Genomic DNA, 24,692 nt, shown 5'->3' with positions numbered 1-24,692 from the left:
GGGCATATGTCTTTGTCAAGCCTAACATGTAGCTTCCTCCCTATTAGTTGATTCCTCTCCACAAAATGGTTATGGGCACGGTATCAACAATCTTGACCGAGTAACGTCTTGATCACTCGATAAACCTAAAGCGGGACATATTCCCCTCTTTTCCTCTTCTATTTCAAAGAACTTACTCGAGAGCCAGGACAATGTTTGAATGATACAGTGAGGGAAAGGAAATTCTTGAAACATGGGGATGCACTGCTTAAGCATACTTACATCATTGGGAAAAAAAAATCAAATTTAGACAAAAATGCACCAAGAAAGCAGAAATGTGAGATTAAAAATTCATTAGACCACACATAATAGTTATTCTGAACATTACATGTAACTAAGTAAACAACAACAGCAAGAACAGATAATCTTCAGCGCAAGATCTTTAAGATAATCCAACTGTATGCACATTACTGCTGATCCAGGAACTGACTTTTTCTGCATATAGAAATGATCTTATGCACTTTCTTGCCACAAGAACTCCCCATTCTCTACCAGAACAACTTATTTGAGCCATGGAAATTAAAGTTCCTTGCATAATTTTTTTTTGTTGAAACGCTAAGTTACCAAGTAAACAGGTCCATAGGCTTTGACACCATGAGGGTTATTAAGTTGATCAAGACACATATATGGTGTCTGATTCCCTGTTTTCTTCGTAGGGTTGAAAAGGTTAGTGAGTGGACCAGAAGTTTGTCGCCGGTGCTTTGGTTCGACAGCTCTGCCACTTCCATATATTGGACCAGAGACATGACCCTTTCTTGGATTCGAAATATGAGAGCTATTTGCAGGTTCTGTGCTCCTTTTCTTGTCAGATTTCCACCATTTGAAGAGAGCGTTTTTCCAAGACTTTTTGCTTTTTTTCTCTTCTCCTCCTGTTCTCGTTTTTCCAGCTTCTTCTGCATTTGACAGTGAGGTCTGGAGATTCATTTGTCTTGCATGCTGCCTTGCTTCTTCCAGGAACTGATCAAGCCACAAAAACAGATAAAATTAATGAACTTGTAGAAGACACTTTAGGAAGTCTCCCATATGTCCCCTCTATACCAAATACTACTTGGACATGCCTCCAACTAAATTGTACAATACCACTAAAACATCAAAATCAGAATAGTTCACTGATACTGACAAGCTTAGTTTAGTTTTGTAGATCAATTACTGGTAGAGTACACCATCTATTTTCTGTCTTTGTATCACATCAAGAAACTAAGACAATTATGTTTCGCAAGCATATGCAAACAAAAAATTATTTGCTACTTGAGAAGAGAGAGAATTATTAATACTGATGTTAATTAACTTTTATTTGAAGATATTGCAGTTTCTCTAACAATATGAAAGTAAGGTGGCAGATAAGAAAAACATAGAGCCAGAGGAGAACTAAAAGTGCATACAGGTTGTTTACCTGTGTAAAATCCACTTCAGGATCAAACTCATAGCCACCATAATCACTTGCCTCGTAGTTTGGATATACCGGAGATTTCTTCATCGATCGTTGCCTGAAAATTGTTGGAGTCAATAACACAAACTAAAACCAAGATTAAACAACACAAGAATAATATGTCTTCAGAACAAGTAAGCCATTAATTTATTTGCAATGAAGGTTAGGGGGAATAAATGAAAATATAGGCAGTTGGGATGAAATTAAGAGGCAAGAAGATGAAGAAGTGAAGTTTACAATTGTCTAACTTCAATTATTTCTTTACTAAAGAAAGGTAACAGAGAAAGAGAAAGATGGGTTGAAAAGAAGATCCTATAATCATTTCAGATATGCTATCTCCTAGTGCAAAAAAGGCAATGCCCAACCACCCAACTGATATTTTATCAAGTAAATTGCAGCCTATAGAAATAGAAACTTTTTGGTAGTTGAAATGGTATTGTAAACCTTTAATTAACATTTGGTTTGGAAAGGATATGGGGGGTAAATGGGATGGTAAAATTCATCAGATAACAGCATTCCATTTATACCAAAAAATGATACTCAGAATCAGACAGACATCTAGCCAGCTAATAAACTTTTAATAAAAGAAAGGAAGGTAAATGGAATAGAATAATGAATGAATTATAATTGATAGCTTCCCTATCAATTTTAAACCTTCTCAATCAAAGGCAAGAGCATAAATTAACAAATAAGTAATGTTTATTTGCAGTAATCATACTTCAAGAACCAAATCCCCTTCTGCCGAGTCTTGAATATGAATAAAGGGAAAAGAAAATGTAGCAGCAAGGCTAGCTACTATTTGCAGATTACACAAGTAGACTAATATGGGAGAGAGAGAGAGAGAGAGAGAGAGAGATGCACGTAAATTAAACAATGATTATCTAAAAAATGGTGTAATTATTATAAAGGTGACAGAAATGAAAAGGGCTGTTTTATCTTGCATGGGGGGTTGGGAGATGTGTATTTGCATCATAGTAGCCGCATGTTTCGCAGTGATTGAGGCTTTCCTTTTTGAAGTTTTGGTCGGGAAATTCTTGCCTAAGTATATGATAATAATAACAGCCTGCACTGAGGTGCAATAGCCAGCATGAGGTTTGGTACCCACTTCACAAGTTGATGCTTTTGACCCCTAGAAGCTAGAACTTTATTTCTCAATTTAAGGGGAATCAAACAAAAACAAGAATTATCAATAGACCAGTAGCTCTATCCCTATGCCACTGCTAGAGTTGGTTTTACTGTTTACAGAATATTGCATTGGGTCGAGTTTTTCATTCTTCTTGTCCAAAAATATTCACCTTGTTACATTTTCTTTCGCTTATTCTTTTGAATTGGATGCGAATTGAACAAATTAAAACAAAAGAAAATCAAAGACTGAGTTAATTAAAGATTGGATAAAGATCCGAACATGGAAAAGATTTGACCCCACCATCCATTAATCCTACAGTTAACCAAGAACAATATCATTAACAAACCACAAAGACATGTATAATGGTTTCATATTTACAGACAACAGAACGTGGTTTCCCGTCTCTTTTGGTCAGGCAACGGCGTATGGTTTTACCATGATCATGTTTTACAGGCAACAGATGAATCGGTGAGAGTAGCAGTACATCAAGGCTAGGAGGGAAAGGGAAATCTACAGTACCACATAATGTGGCTGAGATATTAATATTAACATAAATTGTTACGATCACTTGTGCCCCACATTGAAGGTATGGGATTTCAATGTGGGGTATATATCCCAATAACGAGCTTTTCGAGTGTGACGCCGCCGGAATAATAGTGTTTGTCCGAGGCTAGATTAAAATTTTCGTTTCGCAGTCTAGATGTCAAAGCATAGGCAATGTCATTACGATGCCAAAGATGGAAATCAGCAACAACATCACCCTGGTTGGTAATGTCTGCTTCCTGCTGTTTCTTCTTGTGTCCTTCAACGTATCTACTCTTTTCACATCTCCCCATGAATTATCAAGTTTTTCCATTGTAGGTCTGGATTTCTCCTTCTGTGCCACCTGCTCAGAAATAATCTTCCCAGAGTGCTGTTGGTGGTTATAAACTTCTCCACGTACTCTGGAAACCACTTCCCAAATGTTGGGCTGCTCAGAAAAGAATTGCCAATTAAAAAATTTAAAATGAAAAAAAGAGCATAGGAAGGAAAGAGATGACTGAGTGTTATACAAGGCCAGCCATTGCAAAGTCTATTTCGAATACCAATGCACATTTGTAGATCAAGCTTTGCAGAAAGCTAAGACGGCAATGACCAAGAAAAGCATCAAACTTTTCAGTGTCTATGCACATGATAGATACAGTAGACATAGAAACAAGACCCTGTCTGAAATTGAAAAGATCTGCAAAGAAGGAAGAAAAACACTCCATAACCAATAACAATAGAAATGACCAAAAAGGGGGCGTGTTCTTGCATTGGCTGGTCACCATGAAATATGCTTTTGTGTTAAAAAGAAAATAGATATAAATATGAAGAAACAAACCATTTTGCAGAAAACTACGAGAAGTAAAACTTAAAAGTTGAGAAGAAATCCGGCGAAGGTGTAGCAACTTCTTGCAACTTCTTACAATTGAAAGCTGAAGAAGTTTTTGCAAGAAGTGCTTTCTCAGCAACAGTATAAGTTCTGTCGTAACTCAAACTCTATACCTGTATATACGACATATGCAATACAATACAAGTTAACCCTTTGGCTCATCTGTTACAAAAGAATTCGTCCTGGATGAAAAGCAGTTCATAGGAAAGGTGGAAAGGGATGTCAATTTCAGTAATGCTTCGAACGTTCCAATACAAGGATGCCGCAGCATTAAGAACAGAGCCTAGAGTTCCTCCAGGAAAAAAAAAAAAAAAAAAAAAAAACATAACAAGCCCTTTCTCATTAGTCTAGTCAAAATTACAGCATCGCTGATCACCTCTTCTATTTTGAGCTTTTAAGTATCCAGTAATACTCCTAATATGAGCTACTAACTCAACAAGTTCAACAAATAATTCAATTCAATTTGTATATTTTACTATAAATTATAAAACGCCATGTGCTTAGTCTACTTGACAATTTAAATTAGGAGCTTCTTCTTCTTCTTCTTTTTTACTGTCAGCAAGATACATATTAACCCTCGAGTGTAATCATAGAAACTGGCATAAATTTGTCATTTTTTGGCCCTTAAATTTGCGTCTATCTCTATAGTTTTTCTAGATAGAGGAATATCCTCTCTTTGTCCAGTTTCGTTTTTCTCTCTTAGGTTTTAGCCAAGTGCCTTCGGTGGCCCTCCCTTGCCCAGAAGGATATTGTTTTGCTCCGACATGGTGATGGGTTCTCCTCCTCTCTCCAGTCTGGGTAGAATAGTTTTGGGTTTGTTTGTTTCGTTTTGCAGACATTGAAGTTTAATAATGAGAGGCTTTGGAGAAGATCTGTTATAGGAAGCTGTGGCTTGAAGTCTCCTCTCTCGGAGATGCATGGCTTGTTTGAAAGAGCAAGGAATCCAAAGACTGTCCTTGGAAAACTAGCTTAGCAGGAATATAATAAGCTCTAGTCCCCAAAAATGAAAATAATACTAATATCACGTGATAAATCACATGACCCTCCTTCTTCCCGATGTGTCAGCAGTCATCGTAGTCAGAAGGTCAGAGACAAAAATTGTAACAGTCAAAGTGCAGCACATGATCCCACTGGCATTAGATCCCTATTCAGATTTTTACAATCTTTGCTCAAACTTTCAGTTTGTTTATAAACAACAACTATTTAAACAATCTCACCTCCTTCACCATCTTCTTTCCACCGTACTAGAAGCCACGGAAACCAGCTCAAGAATCAAACATGAAGGCATATTCTACAGCACTAACTGCTCTTGCTCTTCTGCTTTTAATTTCTCTATCTGGTTGGCTAAATAGGTCTCAAGCAGAGGGCCGTCCTCTGTCACAGGCACCTTCTTCCTCCTCAGCATCTTCCATGGCTTCAACTTCACAAGCTTTCAGGGACTTGCCAGTGGCTGAGAATAACCCATTCAAGAAACTTGACTCCAGCTTTAGAAGAATACCTCCAAGCACTTCCAATCCCACACAAAATAAGTAACTTCTTGTGCCAACAGTTTTCAAGCCTTTACACCGTCGGCAGGTTTCCTTTAATTGACCCTGTACTACTATGTTTTGGTATCAGGTGCAAACCTCCATTAGATGGCTGAACGAGTTACATAACAGTACATTTAGAGTTTTTGCAGCCCATTCTCCCTTTTTGTTCTTTAAATCGTTTTCTTCTATACTCTTGCTAATGTAGTGTATGGTAGTGTTTTACTTCAACGGCCAACCGGCCAAGTGTAACAGCAGTTCATAATGCATTTACAATATTTGCTGTCTCATGCTACTGAGTTATAAAAAAAAATGTGTTTCTTTTTTTTTTTCAATTTCTTATGTCTAGAATAAACAAATCATAAGGACGCTTAAAAAGCAAGGAAAAAAAAACTATAAAACAACGAAAGGTATCTGCTGTGATGATAATCTATGTGACCAAATTGCCATTCCTGAAATGCATGCTCTGCAAAGCTCAAGTAAGGCATTACAAAGCTAACAGTAAAAATGATACAATGCATCATCATACTTTTAACTTCTTTTTTGAAACTTTTGTAGGTTTATGCTTTCTGTGTCGCTTCTTCCCCTTCATATCAGTAGATAGGAACGGTATCTGGTGTGTGCTTTCCACAACTTTCTTTGATGTTCCAACAGTCTCAGAAACAGCACGACCCTTTCTGTTTTTCTCAGATGTCAGATGATAATCAATCTCTTTCCTCATTTTCTTTATTCCTTTTGGTTGTGATGTATTCTTGGAAGTATCAGCAAGAAATGAGTCACTTCTTGATCGCTTGTTTTCATTAGATCCAAATGCAGCATAAAATTCTTTGTACGTTGATTGTTTTGATGCTTGCATGGCCTTCCATTGATCAGGCCGGTTAGCAAATCTGTTGCAGTAAAGCAAATAACATACAAAGTTCAGACAAAACAGTAAATAGCCAAAACCCAACTCTAACAAGGAATTCTAAAAGCGCCACAAAGTAACATACTGATTTCCAAATTGTCTACGCCTGCATAGGTGCAGGGTAGAAATTAAACTTGTGGCATCATAATTGCTCACGCTCTATGAGAGAGGATCCCTCTATGTGTTTGTATCCAGGAAAAAAAGCAAGATGGAAATAAAATTTCAAGCAAGAACCAACAACAATAGGTGATAAGTTACAATATGCTAAAAAATAATATCTTACCTGTCAATATCTAGTTTCCTTAAGAGATAGGGACCTTGCTTTGTCTTGGATAGTTCAGGTTGCACTGCTAACAAGTCTGATGCTATGGCCTCTCTTAGTGAGACACTACTGGCAGTGAAGCACTTCTCAATGGTGAATGAACCAGATGAATGCATTGCAAGCTCTCCAAAATGTCCTCGTAACCTTCAGAAGTTCAGAGTAATCGAAACAAATTAGAAAGACGAAAAAAAAAAGACATTCAAAGCTGTTCCCAAATAAAGTCCCATGTTCAATTCAAGAAGGATTGATCTTTATGCATATGAGAGCTTCCACGATACAAAGCCCAAATTATTGGAATGCTTCTCATGTTTACTGTCCCTCTCTCTCCTACTAAATGAACAACATTCATGGCCTGAAAAGAAAAACAAAATATTATATCAACTAGAACAGCATGCTCACTGCTCAGTTGTCAGGTCACTGGTCCATGTGGACTTGGGTAGTGACAAATAATTACCCAGTTAATACCAGTTAATACTTTCATCAATTCCATATAATAACCATACTATAGTTTTGTCAGAAAATAAAAGCTAAAATTGAATACAGATCAAAACTTCCCAAAAATAAAGTACATATCATAATATCATTTGAATCCATATCATAAAGTAAATGAGCAAATATTGCAGCAAGACATACTTCATAATTAATCTATGCTTCTGTTTGCCAGAAGCATTGGAACTAAGAAAAGCTTCAATAACACGTGCCCCCCCAGCATCTTTTGCGGTTTGAAGGACATGGTCAATTTCCATGGATGTAAGACTGTTAATGAAAGGCTGAATGAGCTCCTGCCAGTCAAACAGAATATCCAATGCTTGTGTGAGGAATTAGAAGACCACAATGTATTAATATAGACACTGGTTCATTTGAACATTCTGGAGATTCCTCATATGTTATAATAAATAAGACATAAACAATTATAGGAACTAAAGTATCTTACTTCCACATTGCCAGATCATATCATTACAGTTTACACAGAGTTATCTTCTCTTCAGATTCAGGAATTCATGAATAGCCTCACTATAAGTCTTTGAGCTACACTACAATGCATATTTCAAAATGAAATGATAGTCCAAATAATATGACCTTTTACCTCTATAAGATCAAAAATTATGCCAAAAATCTTGGTATCTATAATAGAAATCCATGAACATAAGATATTTTCTCTGAAAATGGGCAACTTCCACTTATATTTCACGTACATTATCTTGATTGGAATGGTGAAGTCCAATACTTATTTTCCAATTTCCTAACCCCTAACTTTTTTGAATTGAAATATCTATAAATAATAAGAAATTTTTCTCTTGACAGTAATATAAGTTGTATATGTAAATCCATAGATGCCATTAATGTGGCAATAAATGCAACATGAAAAAGAACAGCTTAAGCCTTATAAGTCAATAACTACTACTGAGCATGGATAACTCATAATGGCACAAAGTTTAACATGAAAAGAGCAGCTTAAGCCTTAGCAGTGAATAATAATGACAAGTCAGGGCCCAATAGATGTTTATGTTTTGTCAGCTGGAACCAAAACGACAACATAAACTACAGAACAGCTCGGAGACCATACATAGACAGCATAACAAAGGATATCTATAATTTTTACCAGTTCCTTTCAACAGTCAAGAAGAAAGATGGCCAACTAAAAGAATAATAGAAGCTCATACTGGTGTTTTGTTTCACTAGCTTTTATTTCTTCTGTTCACCCAAAGCAAACTATATGTACACACTACACAGACACACATTTATGTACACATGTAGCAGGCATAAAATCACCTAAAAAAAATCATCCCCAGTATGGATGATCCACGTTTATAGCATCTGTTTACAATATGGTGACTGGGCTACCACAAATATAAATGATGAGGAAATAAACATAAATACAAGGCAACATACACTTTGAAATCTGAAAATTGCTTGAAGAATCAGAGAACCCATGACATGCATCTTAAAATCACTCGGCCACTTCCAATTAGACTTGTCCTCAAAGGCAAAGTAACTTTCAAGAAATAGTATCCGAGGAACAATGCATCTTGGAGACTCATTTGGTAAACAAACAGCTGCAGTAAGGGCCTGACAGCACTGCCAAACAAGTAATGAAAAGATAACCATTTTTGAGTGATGATTTGTACTTTTACATAGCACAATTGTCATGAAGTGTATTTCAACTACTTAAAAAAAATCATTAATTTTCATTTATAAGATATAAATATTCAAACATAAGAACAGGAAAATAATACGGCAGTGGTATTCAAGTAATAAACCTTATTTTCATGGATATGAAGCCTTTGGCATGCAGCAATAAGAGATGCAATAACTCCTGACCTCCCCATTTCAAGAAGATCTTTAAATTTTGGACCAAGTGCCTCCCAAATCATCTCCATCTTGTAGTAAAAAATAATTATAAAAAGATAAGGTTCCATTAACACTCAAAGATACTAACTTTTAGTACAACATACTCCAACAGAAATATTTATGCTGATTTTATAGTAACATAATGACCATGGTAAAAGATAAGGACAGGATTCAAGATTTCAAGCATAGAATGTAATTATACACATACTTGTTCTTGATTTCTTGCATGAGAAACTAATGCTTGAATAACAAAGTTGCCACAGTGATGGGATGAAAGCTCAAATAATGATTTCCTGAAAACTTTAGTGAACATTTTGTTATACAAGCTTTCAGGAGCAACTCCCAAGATCACCTGCAGATTTTGCAAATAATTCAAATAATTAACATATATGGATAGCTACCATATGGAAACCAAAAGTGTATTACATAAATTTAGCATCACTATAGCATGTACAACAAATGAGTAAATAGGGATGAGTAAGCATCCAAGTGTAATTCCATGGCTCATTTTGTAGCCATCTTCACAGCAAAGAAACCACGAGTGCAGGCTATGCAGAAATCTATGTGCAGAAATAATTTAGCAAAAGCTAGAATAAATGATTATCCTTGGTCAGTTCTGTCAATATGCCAAAACAATAGTGTTATTTTTCTTATAAAAGATGAAATGAGAAATTGACTCTCAAACAGTGGCCACTGGATGTAAACAATAGTAGAGTGGATTTTATAATATAGCATTTGTCGCATAAAAACATGTTGAAGTTATTACCAGGAAATGGAAAATTGTGCATTGTTTGGATAATGCTTATGAAAACATAATTTGTCAGCATGAAAATTGTTAACAACTATGGACCTTAACAAGGCACATCATGAATGCAACAGAAAAAACAAGTCATATGTTAACAAGAATACAAGTTGCAAAAATAATACATAGAATGGGAAACTTTAATGAAACAGAAATGATATGTTCCTCACCTCCATTAAGTGGCTGTATGCAGTTTCTTTCATCAATTCTACAACTTCAACAACTGCTGTCGTATTTATGAAGTTCTCTTCTGTTAAATTTTCTTCTTTGCATCCAAGCAAAATAGCAATTATTTGCATTAACTCTTGACTTTGCCCAGCTAATAACTTCAAAGCCGTCTGCCACAAGTACAGTGTTAATCACATAGCATGACCTTTTATTCTTAGTATTAGAACTTCATCTGAATTAATGACAAATCAACAAATAAGAATTTTGAAAGATTCATATTACTCAAAAAATATGCACAAAGAGAGGGAGACGGAAATAATCTTTATTAATGGAAATTTGGGTTAAGTTTTACCCAGTGCCCACTCACTAAGAAAATATCTCACATGAAAAGAAGAAGAAGAAGAAGAGCAAGAAGAGCAATAGAGAGTGTGTTTCCAAACACAATGATTGAAACCTACTCGCAAAAGGTAAAATTGACCAAAATAATTTAGCAAAGAATTGATTTATAGGCTTCAGAGCATTAGTAGACAAATGAATAGAAATTTCAATTAGCCAGACTAGCACCTGAGATTATATATCCCAGCTTAAAGTTCTAGAATGGAGTAGTAAGAACTAAAAGTTCATACTCCAATAAAATATCTTTAAGCTTTTCCACCCATCCTTGTAAAAGTGGCATAAGAAAACAGATATAAACTATAAAGAGAAAGAAAGTTCAAACATACCTGCAAAACCAAACTGCTATATTGATCAACTTGCAGGGTTTTAATGTCTTCATGGGTGCATTTCAACATTTCTGACACAAGAAACTTCAATAAACTGGGAAATCCCAGCTGATGTTTAACTGAGTTGTTCCCACCCTCCCGAGTTTCCTTGAGGTTAAGTCGCTCTGCCAAAATTGTTGATGGCTTTGCTCCATGAAACTCTGGGGAATCTAATGGCACTCCCCCACAAAGACAAAGAAGACTTCGAAGAACATGAGATCCATAACAGTTACACATCATATCAACAGGATTGGAAACAATCACCTGTGAGGGATCAGGGATCAAATAATGTTTATAAGAAAATAAAATATAATGTGAAGTTATATTCTTCTTAAGCATAGGCTTTTTCTACCATAAACTTTCAAAGAGAATAAAAATGAAAAGGTACAGGCAATTTTATTTGAAAAAACAGGAATTGGAAAAGCCACCTTGTTGTAAGATTATAATAAAAAAAAAAATCACCTACTAAATACCTTGCATATCATAGTTAGAGTCTCTTCAATAATAGAATAAGCCTCATTATCCTGAAGATGCGTAGCTAAAGACTTGAGTGCTGTCTCAGCAACATGAGAACCAGATCTATCCATTGCAATTAAAGGGAAGATCTTCGCACAGCCCCGAAGGAAACTACAAAGGTGGTCCACATTGCAGCCCTCAAGGAGAGTTTGCAAAGTATGGCTTATAATATAATCAGTTGCCAATTCAAATTCTTTCCCTTGAGCTTCTTCAAGGGCATTAGCACAAATAACTGATCGCTCCTCCAAGTCAATCCCACTACTTTCAAAAAGATTTGCAATCTCTGAAAAGTATTTTACCGTTTCAGGATCAACCTGTTTCCTACAAGTATTATCCAGTAACTGACATGCTTAACTGGCCACAGTCCAAAATTGTAAATTATCACAGCAAAAAGCATGGAAACAAAATAAGATAAGCAAAAACATGCAATTTTAAAAGATAAAAACCAATTCAAATCCTCTTCAACATGAGTTCACAAGTTACCTGATAACCAATGGTTGGAGGTCTGATGTATTTTTATGCTTGGAGGACTTTTTATGACCGATAATTCCAGCACCCACCCATCCAGTTCCAGAAACATTTTTGCTAGAATTATCCCCATCAAAACCAAACCTTTCTTTCTTGGCCTTCCTGCCCATACCCTTTTTCCTTTTACTTTGCTTATATGATTTATCCTCCTCACCCATTGAGCTATCTTCCACCAAATTGCAACTTCTGGTCCTTCTCGAAACTAAAGCTTGCGAACCAACAGAAACCATACGCTACCCAGCAACAACAGTTCCCTATCACAAACCCAGAAAAATGAAAGAGTGAAAATATATTAGATATGGAGAAACTTATGCAAAAGCTAATAGCTCAGCTCAAATGAATCACTCAATATCCCAACACAAATTAGAATTGAGGAAAAACAATTAATACTTATTAAATTCGATAGGCTAAACCATGAATCAAACAAATGGATTCAAGTCAATAAAGCAGCAAAACCTACCTTAAACCCTAACTGGTAAGAACTAACAACGCTCAGAGCCAGAGAGAGATATGGAGAGGAGGCTGTTTTGGGCTCAACGGCCCACATAGAAAGCCCAATTAAATGTTTTTGGGCCTCAGTGACTCATCTTGAATTCCCAATTCAGAGATTTGTTGGGCCTCTTATGGCCCATCTTGGAAGCACAATTAAAGTTTTGGGCCTTGGAGGCCCAACATTGAAGCTAAATTTACAAGTGTTCCTGATAATAATTTTTTCCAACAAAAATTTATTTTTTTAATGTTAATTATTATTATTATTAATTAAACAAGACCATGTATTTTTATTATTATTATTTTATTATTTTTATATTAAAAATAAAGCATATTAAAAAGATGTATCTAATATAAATTTAAATTCATATAATAATAAATTTAATTACTATTAGAATAAATATTTATATTAGGATATATATAAATTAATTAAAATATATATATAAAGTGCTCGAATTCATATAAAAAAATTTAATTTAAACGGTAGATATACTAATCTAATATGAGCTCAAGCTTTTTATAGATATACTCCATTAAAAATTTAAAGTAATTTTATAAAAAATTATAATTGAAAATTAAAAAGCATTATAGAAATACATAATTTTTAAGAATATTTAAATGTAATAAACAAAAAATATATTTCTACACATTTCAATTGATTCCACTTGACAATTGATGGATGGGAGAGGATTATTGTAATTTTAATATTCGAATTTTATATTTCATTTAATTTTAATTAAAATTAAAATTTAATTATTAAATTAATTAAATTAAATTAAATTTATTATTATTCAAATTATTATATTAACATTTAATTAATTTAAATTAATAATGAAGCATAAAATTAAGAAAATTATATTTCAATTTCATAATTAATTATAATGTACGACTTCAATCTTCATGGTTAAAAAAAAATGTAATTAAAAAGTTACCAAATGAATCGCATAAAAAGAATGGAAGATAACTTTTTGCTTTTTTTACCCTTAATTTCTTTGCTTTTGCAAAAGCAAAAGCGAAAGCTTGAGTACGTGGGGAACACAATGACCCTCTTTTCTTGGGTTTTCTCATTAATTATTTTAGAGAAACTTATGATTTTATCTTTAAATTTTATTTAATATCATATTTTAATCTCTAAATTTTAAAATATTAATTATTTAATTTTAAATCTTTAAATTTTAAGAAATAAATTATATAATTTTTATAATTTTAATATATATAATAATTTAATCTCTGTAATATTTATAATAATTTTAATAATTTATAGAATTATTAAATTATTTTATATATTAAAATTATAAAAATTAAAATATGATATAATGTAAAATTTAAAAATTAAATAATTAATTTTTTAAAATTTAAAAATTAAAACTTATTATAAAATAAAATAATCTAAAAATTAAATTGTAAATTTTTCATTATTTTATTTTCCCTAATAATGATAATTTTTCCCTTTTAACAAAAAAAAAATAATTTTTTATCATTTTAAATTTATTTTTTTAATTTAACTTAAAATAAATTATTCATGTTAATTAATATTAAATTGATGGAGGCTCACCATTAAATTTATTTAAAACAATAATTCAATTAAATATTTTTATTTATAAAAAATCATAATCATATTGAAATTAAGTTTTTTTTTATTATATAATAATTTCCCTACAGCTTGAAAGTGAAATTTAAAAGTGTGGCTCTAAAATTAGATATAAGATAAAAGCTAAAATGTTCTATTTATTTTCCATATTTATTGAAAGTTTAATTTAGTTTATTTTTAATTTTTTGTCTAATTTAATTTAAAATTTTTAATTTAAGTTTAATTTAACTTAAAAATCAAGAAATTAAGTTTCTTAATTTTTAAATTTAAAAAAAAATTAAAAAATTTAGTCTTAAAATTAAGAAATTTAAATTTTTTATTTTTTATTTAAATTGATAAATCAAGAAATTTAGTTAATAAATTTTAATTTTTAAGTTAAATTAAACTTAGATTAAAAATTTTAAACTAATTTAATAAAAAATTAAAAATAAACTAAATTAAACTTTTTTAATAAATCCATAAATATAATAAAGCTTTAAGCCAAAGATAAAAAGCCCTGCGTAGGATGTAATCATTTGCATAAGTGACATAAATCTTTTTCATAATATTAGTGTGTAATTCTTTATTGGCATATTCTTAGCTGGCTAAAGTTCAATATAAAATTCTGATATTATTATATTAATTATTATTAAAAAAATATTATTTTAAATATATTTTTTATTTGATATAAATTATTTTAAATATGTTAATTGATAATGTTAAAAATAAAACAAATCATAATAAGCTTAAATGATAAAAATAAAATAAATTAACATATTAATTTGACTAAATAAATAAATTATTACAAGTCTTATCGAATTATTCTCATCCTCATCGTGTTATAAATGAATTGATCCATATTTTTATTAAATTTAAATTTTTTATTTTCATGTCGAATTATATTATGTAATCGAATAGCGTCAAATAATTATATAAAATTTATTTTTCATATTTTAAAAGTGAATTTTTTAAAAATATAAAATAAATTATTTTTTTAATTCATCAAAAATATTTTATAAGCTGCTTTCATATTCACTTATAAATATCATCCATTTGGATAAATATTTAGTCTAATTATTATATATATAATAATAATTTTATTTTAATTATTAATTAAAGTAAATTTCACAATAATTTTTTAAGATTTAATTTATGTGCTGCCAATATGAAAGAGTCTGATAAATAAGACAAGAAACATGTGGGAATTGATGTTCTTCTCCTAACATCCGTATTTTTCTCATTTTCTGTACCAAAAGCACGATTTTCATCATTTTAATTTATTCATCAGTGTTGAAATATTTTAGTTAATGGATATCTAACATAACATAAAAGTTAGATATCATATGAATAAATTTAAATTATTAAATTAAATATTTATAATGAGATATATATAAAATTAATTAAAATGTGTATATAAAATATATAAATTTAAATTTATATGTAAATATTTAATTTAATAGTCGATAAATTTATTTTTATATAAATTTAAAATTTTTAATAATAGCACCTTTTTTTTTGTTAATAGTCTATTTTATATTATTAATTTTTTATTTTAAACAAACGTATATTTTTTGTACTCGTATGTACTCTTAAGTTAATATTTTTATATATTATTTTTTATTAATTTTTTTATTGTATAATATTATTATAATATAATAATAATAATTATTATTATTATATAATATTTTTTTATTTTTCATGATATATATTTTGTATATGCACTTATTTTTTTCAGATTATATTAATGAAAATAAAATCATATCAATAGAAATAATAGAGGTGAAATTTATAATGAAAATTTTATTAATTAGAATTAATTTATATATTAATATAATAATTCAAAATTTTAGAAATATATTTATAATTGAAAAAATATAAATTTATCTTATATGAAATATTTTTTAATGAACTTATAAGAAATTAAATTAAATGTGAATTTTAAAAATATTAATAAAAGAAGTTATATGTTTGGCTAATAAAAATTAATTTATTTTCTTGTTCTTATAATTGTATTAAAATAAATTTATATAAATAATTATAAGATAGAGATAAAAATTTAGAGATAAAAATTTATTAGAATTCATTAACAAATAATTCATATAAATAAAATATCTTCCTATTTTTATAAATAATATAAATTATTAAAATATTTTTATAAAATTTTATTTAAAATTATATTATAATAAAAATTCAATCAAGTAGACTTTAAATACAAGTAAAACTAAAAATTTTATATTTATATAAACTCTAAAATTATGTAGACAATCAAATTTTAAATTCTAAAAATTTTAAATTTATATAAACTTTAAAATTAAATTAAATATTAAAATATATAATTACAAATACTATAAATAATAAAAGCAATTTGAGCCAATATTCCCCCTTCACATATTTATATATTATATAAATTATTTAAATTTATAGTATTTAAAAATACATTTTAATTAAAAAAAATTCTAAAATAACTAATTACATTTTCAATTTTTTTTTCAATAATTTTTTTAAAATAATTTTTTAATCTTCCAACAACTGTCTTAAAACTGGGATCAACAAAATATTCAATTGCCTTGATTAATTAATAGTAGTAAACAACAGTACATGACCAATTATAGTGTTTAGCATCATGGGTTTAGATAAATGTTCCTCTTTCTGTATATATAAATAATTAATTAATAGTAAAGTGAGGAAACCTTCTATTTTGATAAAAAAATAATAAGTGATTTGATTAATTATGTGAAAAATTAATTTATATATGAATTTTATTTATAAAGTTTAAAATTTAAATGGGTAAATTTTAATAATTATTCTTGAATTTATATGGCTGTAATACTACAGTTTTTAAACTTTAAAACGTAACATAAAATCCTCTAAATTTTCAAATTTTATATAGTAAAATCCCTCTAAATTTTCAAATTTTTCAGTTGAAAAACTGATTTGAACAGCTTCGACATAGCTCTTAGTCAGCATTTCTCTTTCCTCTCTTATTCAATTTGTAAAATTATTCTTTCTACACTTGAAAAATAATTATGTTTACAGTGAGAAAAAAAATTTAATTTATACATAACTTGAAAGAGAAAAGAGAAATATTGATTAAGTTTAACGCTATAACTATTCAGGTCAGCGTCTAACTGAAAAATCGATAATTAGAGGTTAGAGGGATTTTACTATATAAAATTTAAAAATTAAAAGGGTTTTATGTTACATTTTTAAGTTAAATATTAGATATGTTTAAAATTTATTTAAATTTAAATATTAAAAATATTTTTATTAAAAAATTTTATTTAAATACCACTTATGGTCCAAAAGGCATTAGTCCCATCTATTAATAAAAACAAACAAATAAATAAAAACAACTGACATATGCATACTATATTGTACTGTAAGCCCAACCCGTTGCTTAATTGCCCTTCGGAATTTGGAAACATCGATCGTGAAACATGTATGTGCGTGAATTTTATATATGATATAGAATTTTGATAAAATTATTATAATTTTATTAAAATATGAAATTTTATCTTTAAATTTCGTGTGTGAAAAAAGAAAAAAGGAAAGGAATAAATAAAAACAAAAGCTAGCAGTCACCTTCCCAATTACTTTAATTAAAAAAACAAAGCTAAGAAAGGAATCATCACTATTCTTCTTTGATACTTATTTATTTTTTATTAATTAACTCTAATTAAAACATAAATTTACAGCTCACAAGCTTAAAAATAATTTTAACAGCATTAAATTAAATTTATTAGTATCTAATATATGCTATTCCCATGATGATATAAAGTAAAAGGTTAAAGAGAATCTAATCCACCAAGGCAAGGCTGTACCGTTGTGTTATTTCGCACTCTATAAAGTTGTAATAATTCATGGGTTAATATGGAAGAGAAGAGGGAGGGAAAGCACCAATGCCAAGAAATTTGCAGAGAGTTGGTGATAATAACCACACGCAAGTGGGGAAAAAATATCATATTTATATCAGAATTGTACAGAGGGATTAGGATTAGGATTAGGATTTAGGATTTTAAAAAAATTAAAGTAGAAAGAAATGAAATAGAAAAAAAAAAATTGCTTTTGGCAAAAAGAAGAAGACATTCTACCTCGTTTTGGTATAAGATTTACAAAAGTTATGCGTTTTAAAATCCAAGTTGCAATTTGCATACCCCATATACAGTCCATAAAGGGAAAATAAATAATTAAATATTACAGCTTTTTCAAATTAATATATAATAATAATAATAACAAAAGTTTTCTAAAAAATAATATTAAAAAATAATAAAAAAGCCCTGCATCCATGTGACTAATAATAGAGTATTTTAAAAATTGTTTAAAAATTTTAAATATATAAAATTAATATAAATAATTATATTTTTAAATTACAAAATTTTTATTTAGTGTAACAATATATGTAATAATTTAATTATAATTATTAATTTAAAATTTATGTGAGATTTATCATAATAATTTTTTAATATATATTGATTTTATTATATTATTTTTTAATTTGACAACATTATGAAGATAAGAGATAAAAAAAAATAAATTAAAAAATTAGAAAAAAGAAAGAAAAAGGCGAAAGAGCAAAGACCAAGACTTCATTGATCTCTTTATAAACTCAAGAGTGGAGGCTTCCCCTCTCCATCCAAATAGTACATGCACTATCTTCTCTATTCTTTCCTTTCTTTCTACACATATCCTCCAAAGAAAATGGCCCAAGATAAGGAAAGCTTGACTAGAATGCCAGAAACCAGCAGCAATTCCTCCTCCAAGAAACGCAAGAAGTTATCCCTTGCTCTCTTTGGTTCTTTGCTCCTTGTTGCCGCTATAATTGCCATTGTCACTGGCATAAACTCACACAAGAACGATGATAATAAGGCAACTTCACCTTCCCATGCCGTGCTCAAATCCTCATGTAGCAGCACAAGATACCCTGATTTGTGCTTCTCAGCTGTAGCTTCTGTCCCTGGAGCCACCAGTAACTTGGCCAGCCAAAAAGATGTGATTGAAGTGTCCTTGAACATTACAATTGCAGCTGTCGAACACAATTATTTCACTGTAAAGAAGCTCATAGCTAGAAGGAAACTCACCAAGAGGGAAAAGACTGCTCTCCATGATTTTCTGGAGACTATAGACGAGACTCTTGATGAGCTACACAAGGCCTTGGAGGATCTAAAGGAGTATCCCAGCAAGAAATCTCTGTCTCAACACGCAGATGATCTCAAGACCCTAATGAGTGCTGCGATGACCAACCAAGAAACATGCTTAGATGGGTTCTCCCATGAGAAAGCCGATAAGAAAGTGCGACAAGTTTTATTGGCTGGTCAAGTTCATGTTGAGAAAATGTGCAGTAATGCACTGGCAATGATCAAGAACATGACAGATACAGATATGGCCTATGCGGCGGCCACTACAAACAGGAAGCTTAAGGAGGAGAAAGATAAAGAAAGTGAGCAGTGGCCGGAGTGGTTGTCGGTGGTGGACAGGCGGCTGTTGCAGTCATCGTCGGTGACTCCAAATGTGGTGGTAGCAGCTGATGGAAGTGGGAAATATAAGACAATATCAGCTGCAGTAGCTGCTGCTCCTAAGAAAAGCAGCAAGAGGTACATTATAAGAATAAAGGCAGGTATTTACAGGGAAAATGTGGATGTGCCAAAAGATAAGACTAACATAATGTTTTTGGGAGATGGAAGAAAAACAACTATTATTACAGCAAGAAGAAATGTGGTTGATGGAAGCACAACCTTCAATTCAGCTACAGTTGGTAATTAAGTCCCTTCCCCTGCCTTTGACTATATTTTCTCATCCGTTAATTTTATTTTTACAAATTTTTAAGAAAATTTCTTTTATTTTTTCCTTTCACTTAATTTTAGTTTATAGGTTTTATCACACTATATTGATACAATGAGAATTCTAAATTTAAATATATTTTAAAGGGTATAAAAAAGATTAATAATTAAATAAAGTCATTTTTTAGAATTATTAGGTCCGTAATTGGTATATATATGCAGATAAGATGAGAAGTATTTGCTGGACTATGGATTTTTCTTTGTTGGGAATATGATTGTGGATATGTTTAATATTAATGGGACATGCACTTTTTGGAAGTTGATAATTAATACAACTTTCAAACAATAAACAATAGTAGCCAACTGAAATTGACGCTTGGTTTCAAAAGTAGATAACATATACATCATCAATGAAGCAAGAAGCAGCTAGCTAGGGAGAAAAAATAATTACATATATATTGCTTCGAGGACAGACGATATGTAATGGAATATGTTCTCCTTGCATATAGAAATCTTCCAGTTCATTATGATTGGTGTCTGAAACATCCCACTGACTATTTCACATATTCCACAAGGATGACAAGTTGTATATGTGATTGTACTTGGTAGTCGGTGTGCAACCCACGATTTTCTGGTTCGATGGGCCACCATTATTGTGAGATATACACACAAAATCCAAGTTAAAATGCATAAACAATCTACTAATCTCTTTATTTAGATACATAATTCACATGGGTTGCTTCACAAAGTCAATTATATATCTTTCATTCCAATCTTATGCCAATTGTGTAGTTAAAGTTTAAAACATTGCAATATTATTCAATAGTTTAAATCATGAAATTTTTTATTTTTACATTTGCTAAAAATAATGCAAGATAATTGTGTTTAGTGCTCTAGGTTTCTTTCTTTTCTTTTCTTTTTTTTTTTTTTTTGATAGAGTGTTGCTTTTGCCATAAATTAATTTCCTTAAGGAATCGGAGAACAAATGCAATTTGTGTTTATTGGCGTGAAGTGTCATTTTCTGTCCTTTTATTCTATCCAATTGGTGGTTTACAGCCCAGCTGTGAGCTGTGAGTGATGAGTAGTAATTTAGAAACTTTTCCTATATAAGTATGTATATAGGGTATGACACCTTTACGTAGTCTTTTTTGCTTGCTATTATATGATTTTGATAGATATGGTGGCTAGTGGGATGCTTCCTTGAGGATATGCTTATTCTTTGTTTAATGCATGTTTCCTTCAATTATTGCTCTTAACAAACAATATCCAAATCAACAGAAGCATTGATCAGGAAAATGACAATTTTTATATGGCCCAATTAAATTTTAACTGTCAATTTGAAATTTGATCTTTAAAACATGTTCAAGACTCCCATGGCACACGCTTCCATTTCTATTCCAGTCTTTTTTCTCCAACCCTCTTATCCTAGTTCTTGTCTGAATTTTCTTCATTTGATATAGTGGTCCTATTTCTATTTTGAGTGAGGTGACAAATGGATGGATTAACAAGAACCTTGCCATGTGGTTGCAGCTGTAGTGGGACAAGGATTCCTAGCCAGGGGTTTGACCTTCGAAAACACAGCTGGTCCTTCCAAGCACCAAGCAGTGGCCCTAAGGGTTGGGGCTGATCTTGCAGCTTTCTACCAGTGTGACATGCTAGCTTACCAAGATACCCTCTATGTCCACTCCAATCGTCAATTCTTTATCAACTGCTTAATTGCAGGAACAGTTGATTTCATTTTTGGCAATTCAGCAGCAGTTTTTCAAGACTGCGACATCCATGCACGTAGACCCAATTCAGGCCAGAAAAATATGGTCACAGCACAAGGCAGAAATGACCCTAACCAGAACACTGGCATTGTAATTCAAAAGAGTAGAATAGGAGCCACTTCTGATCTGGGACATGTTCAACGTAGCTTCCCAACTTATCTTGGCAGGCCCTGGAAAGAGTATTCAAGAACTGTTATAATGCAATCTGTCATCAGTGATGTGATACACCCTGCAGGATGGCACGAATGGAGTGGAAATTTTGCACTGAGCACATTGTTTTATGGAGAGTATCAGAACAGTGGAGCTGGTGCTGGAACATCTAACAGGGTTAAATGGAAGGGTTTCAAGGTGATCACTAGTGCAACTGAGGCTCAAGCGTTTACTCCTGGCAGGTTTATTGCTGGTAGCAGTTGGCTGCGTTCCACAACCTTCCCATTTTCTCTTAGTTAGTAAAAAAAAATAATGATAATAATGTGTAACTGCATAACCTTGTATTAGTTCTAGCTAGTTTTTGCTTCGTTGGAGTGTCCTATGCGGCCATATATGTACGCTTTCTTGATTAATCAATAAGAGCATGCAAGGATTTCTAAATTATTAATGATCATCCAATTCACAATTTAATAAGTAATTCAAAAATAGTTGCTCAATCGATCACCCTCAATCTTTTCTATCTCATAAGGAAAATTCGATGTTCTTCAAAAATTTTTCTATATAAATTAATAAATACAATTGAAATAGTTAATTATAGTAGTATCTATGCTTTATTCTGCTGAAAATGAGAGAAAAGAAAACTTATTATTAATCGCATCAATATTAGAAAAATAATTGAAGCATAAATATAAAATTATACTTACAAAAAAATTATAACATATTAATTTGTACTCCCCTTTTGCATTCTATTTTTAATTAATGAAATATTTTTTTATATAAAAAATTAATTAATTTAGAAGTTGCAGTAAACATGTTTAATGACTTTAAAATCATTGTTGTTCCTCCAAACACTTGACATAATTAGCTACATTTCTTGGAAATATCCTAATCTCTGTAGCTAGGACTTCTTCCAGGATTGTTATGATTCCATTCCCAACCTTTTGCTTTTTCTAGACCCATATATATCATTCAAATTGATTAGTAGTTATTGGAAGCTAATCTACAAAAAGAAAAGCAATCAAAAGTGAAATTTGTGGCCTACACGTTGAGTGTTAGACAGAAGACACCTTGGTTGGTAGAGTTGTTTGAATCTTATCTTGTGTTGGCTATAGATTTGGTTCTTGATTATGGTGATAAAGACTGTGATTTGGCAACTTCTTTGCAATCTTATTGAAGTTGACACTGCAGGGGCAGCAAAGCACCGGACAGTGGCCTTCAGGTCAGGCTCAGACATGTCTGTTTATTACCAATGTGTATTTGATGCATTTCAGGACACACTCAATGCTCACTCTAACCGACTCTTCCGTCAGGATTGTGACATTACAGGCACCATTGACTTCATCTTCGGCAACGCAGATGTGGTTTTCCAGAGTTGCAACATCGAGCCCAGGCAACCCTTAGCAAACCAATTCAACACCATCAATGCTCAGGGCAAGAAAGACCCAAACCAAAACACTGGCATTTCAATTCATAAGTGCGCATTTTCTGCTTTGGATACCAACCTTAAAGCCGCTGCAAACCTTGGTAGGCCCTGGAAAGATTTTTCCACTACTGTTATTTTGCAGTCTAAAATTTGGGCCATTCTTGAACCCAGTGGCCTGGATGTCATGGGTTCAGCAGTATTGACCCGCCCAAGTACGAAGTCTCATGGAGAGTACCTGAACTCTGGGCTTGGATCTAGTGTGGATAAAAAGGGTTGAATGGGCTGGTTAGCCTGCTCAATCATTTGTCATCAATGTAAAACAAATGATCTGTATATGTGTGTGGCTTTGTGGTGAAGGTATAATTAAGACCACCTTTTTTGAGCTGCTATAATTAAGACCACTGTGTGAAGGCCATGATTTGGAAAATAAATGGCCTTTTGGTTCTCTTTTAGAGTATTGGAAGAGATGATGGCTCCTTTTTCTGTATAAGGACTCAGTTTCTCATATTTATTAATGTTTGTGAGTTGTATTGGAAAAGATGATGGCTCTTTTCTCCACGAGGAGTCAGTTTCTCATATTTAATAATGTCTCTAAGTTAAAACTAAATTTGGCTGTTCCTCATATTTATTAATGTTATATTTATTCATTGATAATTATGTAATTTTATATTAAAAAAATAATTTTATACTGCCTTTTCAATCTCACAAAAATATGCTAACTTTTTTTATTCATTTTAAATTATAGATGACTTTTCTTTTTAAAATAATATTTTTAGAAATTTTTTATACAAAATTAATAAAAAATAATTATTATTCTTATAATTTTTAACTCTTTATTAATATTATTTAGATATATACTAAAAGAAACTATATTAATTTTTCACTTTCTCTTAAAGAGTTAAATATACACAATCGTAACATTTAAATTTAAATTTTTTAATATTCAATTAAATACATTCTTAATTTCAAATATAATTTAGTAATATAAGTTATTTAATTTTTAATGAAGTAATACAAATAAATATTATATTAAAAAAATAAATAAAATTCATTATTTTAATTATATTAAATATATTTTTTAATTCATATAAAAATGAATATAATTCTATCTTCGTAGGACAGACATGTCTTTTAATTAACTTTTATAGGAGAATATGTGGTACTGAAGACTGTTCATAGTAAGTATATGTAGAACGCCTTCATATACAAAATATTTTTTATTTTTTAATTTAAGATTACACGCCATAAAAAAAAATCTAATTAAGATCATATTAATTCATTTAGAATAAATTAATAATTTTAAAGTATTCTCTAATAAAATTAATTCTAATTAATAACATTCTTACTAACTAAAGCTTATGATAATTATAATTATCTAATATACAAAAGTCGAGTCAAATTTTAGCAATAATAGCAGCTACGTATTTTCTAAATTAAAACAACAATCCAAACCTAACCATGGAATTAACTCAACATTATTATTATTATTATTAATTAATTAATTAATTAATTAATTTAATTAAGCTTTCATAAATTGCATCTACTCCACACTCAACTCTTAAAAAGTGTTTGATAAAGGATTAATAAACATAATTATTATTTTTATAATTTTTAATTTTTATTAATA

The 24,692-nt window shown here is 30.7% G+C and overlaps 3 protein-coding genes across 6 annotated transcripts; 1 reads left to right on the top strand and 2 right to left on the bottom strand.

Annotated features, from left to right (window-relative positions):
- Positions 1-296: 296 nt before the first annotated feature.
- LOC110645388 (uncharacterized) lies at positions 297-1,777 on the bottom strand. The gene is made up of 3 exons (XM_058151578.1): positions 1,706-1,777; positions 1,433-1,526; positions 297-996 (listed from the first exon to the last, which is right to left on the bottom strand). Exons 2-3 carry the CDS (start codon positions 1,514-1,516, stop codon positions 595-597), a joined length of 486 nt encoding a protein of 161 aa, XP_058007561.1. The 5' UTR covers positions 1,517-1,526; positions 1,706-1,777; the 3' UTR covers positions 297-594.
- A 4,172-nt stretch (positions 1,778-5,949) lies between these two features.
- Positions 5,950-12,415, bottom strand: LOC110645403 (pumilio homolog 23). Of its 4 annotated transcripts, none has more exons than XM_021798557.2 (11): positions 12,348-12,415; positions 11,843-12,141; positions 11,317-11,680; positions 10,805-11,107; positions 10,085-10,252; positions 9,321-9,464; positions 9,022-9,141; positions 8,654-8,839; positions 7,394-7,542; positions 6,722-6,904; positions 5,950-6,421 (listed from the first exon to the last, which is right to left on the bottom strand). In XM_021798557.2, exons 2-11 carry the CDS (start codon positions 12,115-12,117, stop codon positions 6,058-6,060), a joined length of 2,256 nt encoding a protein of 751 aa, XP_021654249.2. In that variant the 5' UTR covers positions 12,118-12,141; positions 12,348-12,415; the 3' UTR covers positions 5,950-6,057. The 4 variants fall into 4 exon arrangements, with proteins under 4 accessions (XP_021654249.2, XP_021654248.2, XP_021654247.2 ...); XM_021798556.2 differs by having other exon boundaries at positions 12,278-12,355; XM_021798555.2 differs by lacking the exon at positions 12,348-12,415 and having other exon boundaries at positions 11,843-12,291.
- A 6,153-nt stretch (positions 12,416-18,568) lies between these two features.
- LOC110634660 (pectinesterase) lies at positions 18,569-22,090 on the top strand. The gene is made up of 2 exons (XM_021783749.2): positions 18,569-19,698; positions 21,254-22,090. Exons 1-2 carry the CDS (start codon positions 18,591-18,593, stop codon positions 21,940-21,942), a joined length of 1,797 nt encoding a protein of 598 aa, XP_021639441.2. The 5' UTR covers positions 18,569-18,590; the 3' UTR covers positions 21,943-22,090.
- Positions 22,091-24,692: the final 2,602 nt, after the last annotated feature.

This window comes from Hevea brasiliensis, chromosome 1 (assembly GCF_030052815.1).
Source record: "Hevea brasiliensis isolate MT/VB/25A 57/8 chromosome 1, ASM3005281v1, whole genome shotgun sequence".
Taxonomy (NCBI): domain Eukaryota; kingdom Viridiplantae; phylum Streptophyta; class Magnoliopsida; order Malpighiales; family Euphorbiaceae; genus Hevea; species Hevea brasiliensis.
Note: the sequence above shows the minus strand (reverse complement) of the source record. Positions and strands in the feature narration are given on the sequence as shown.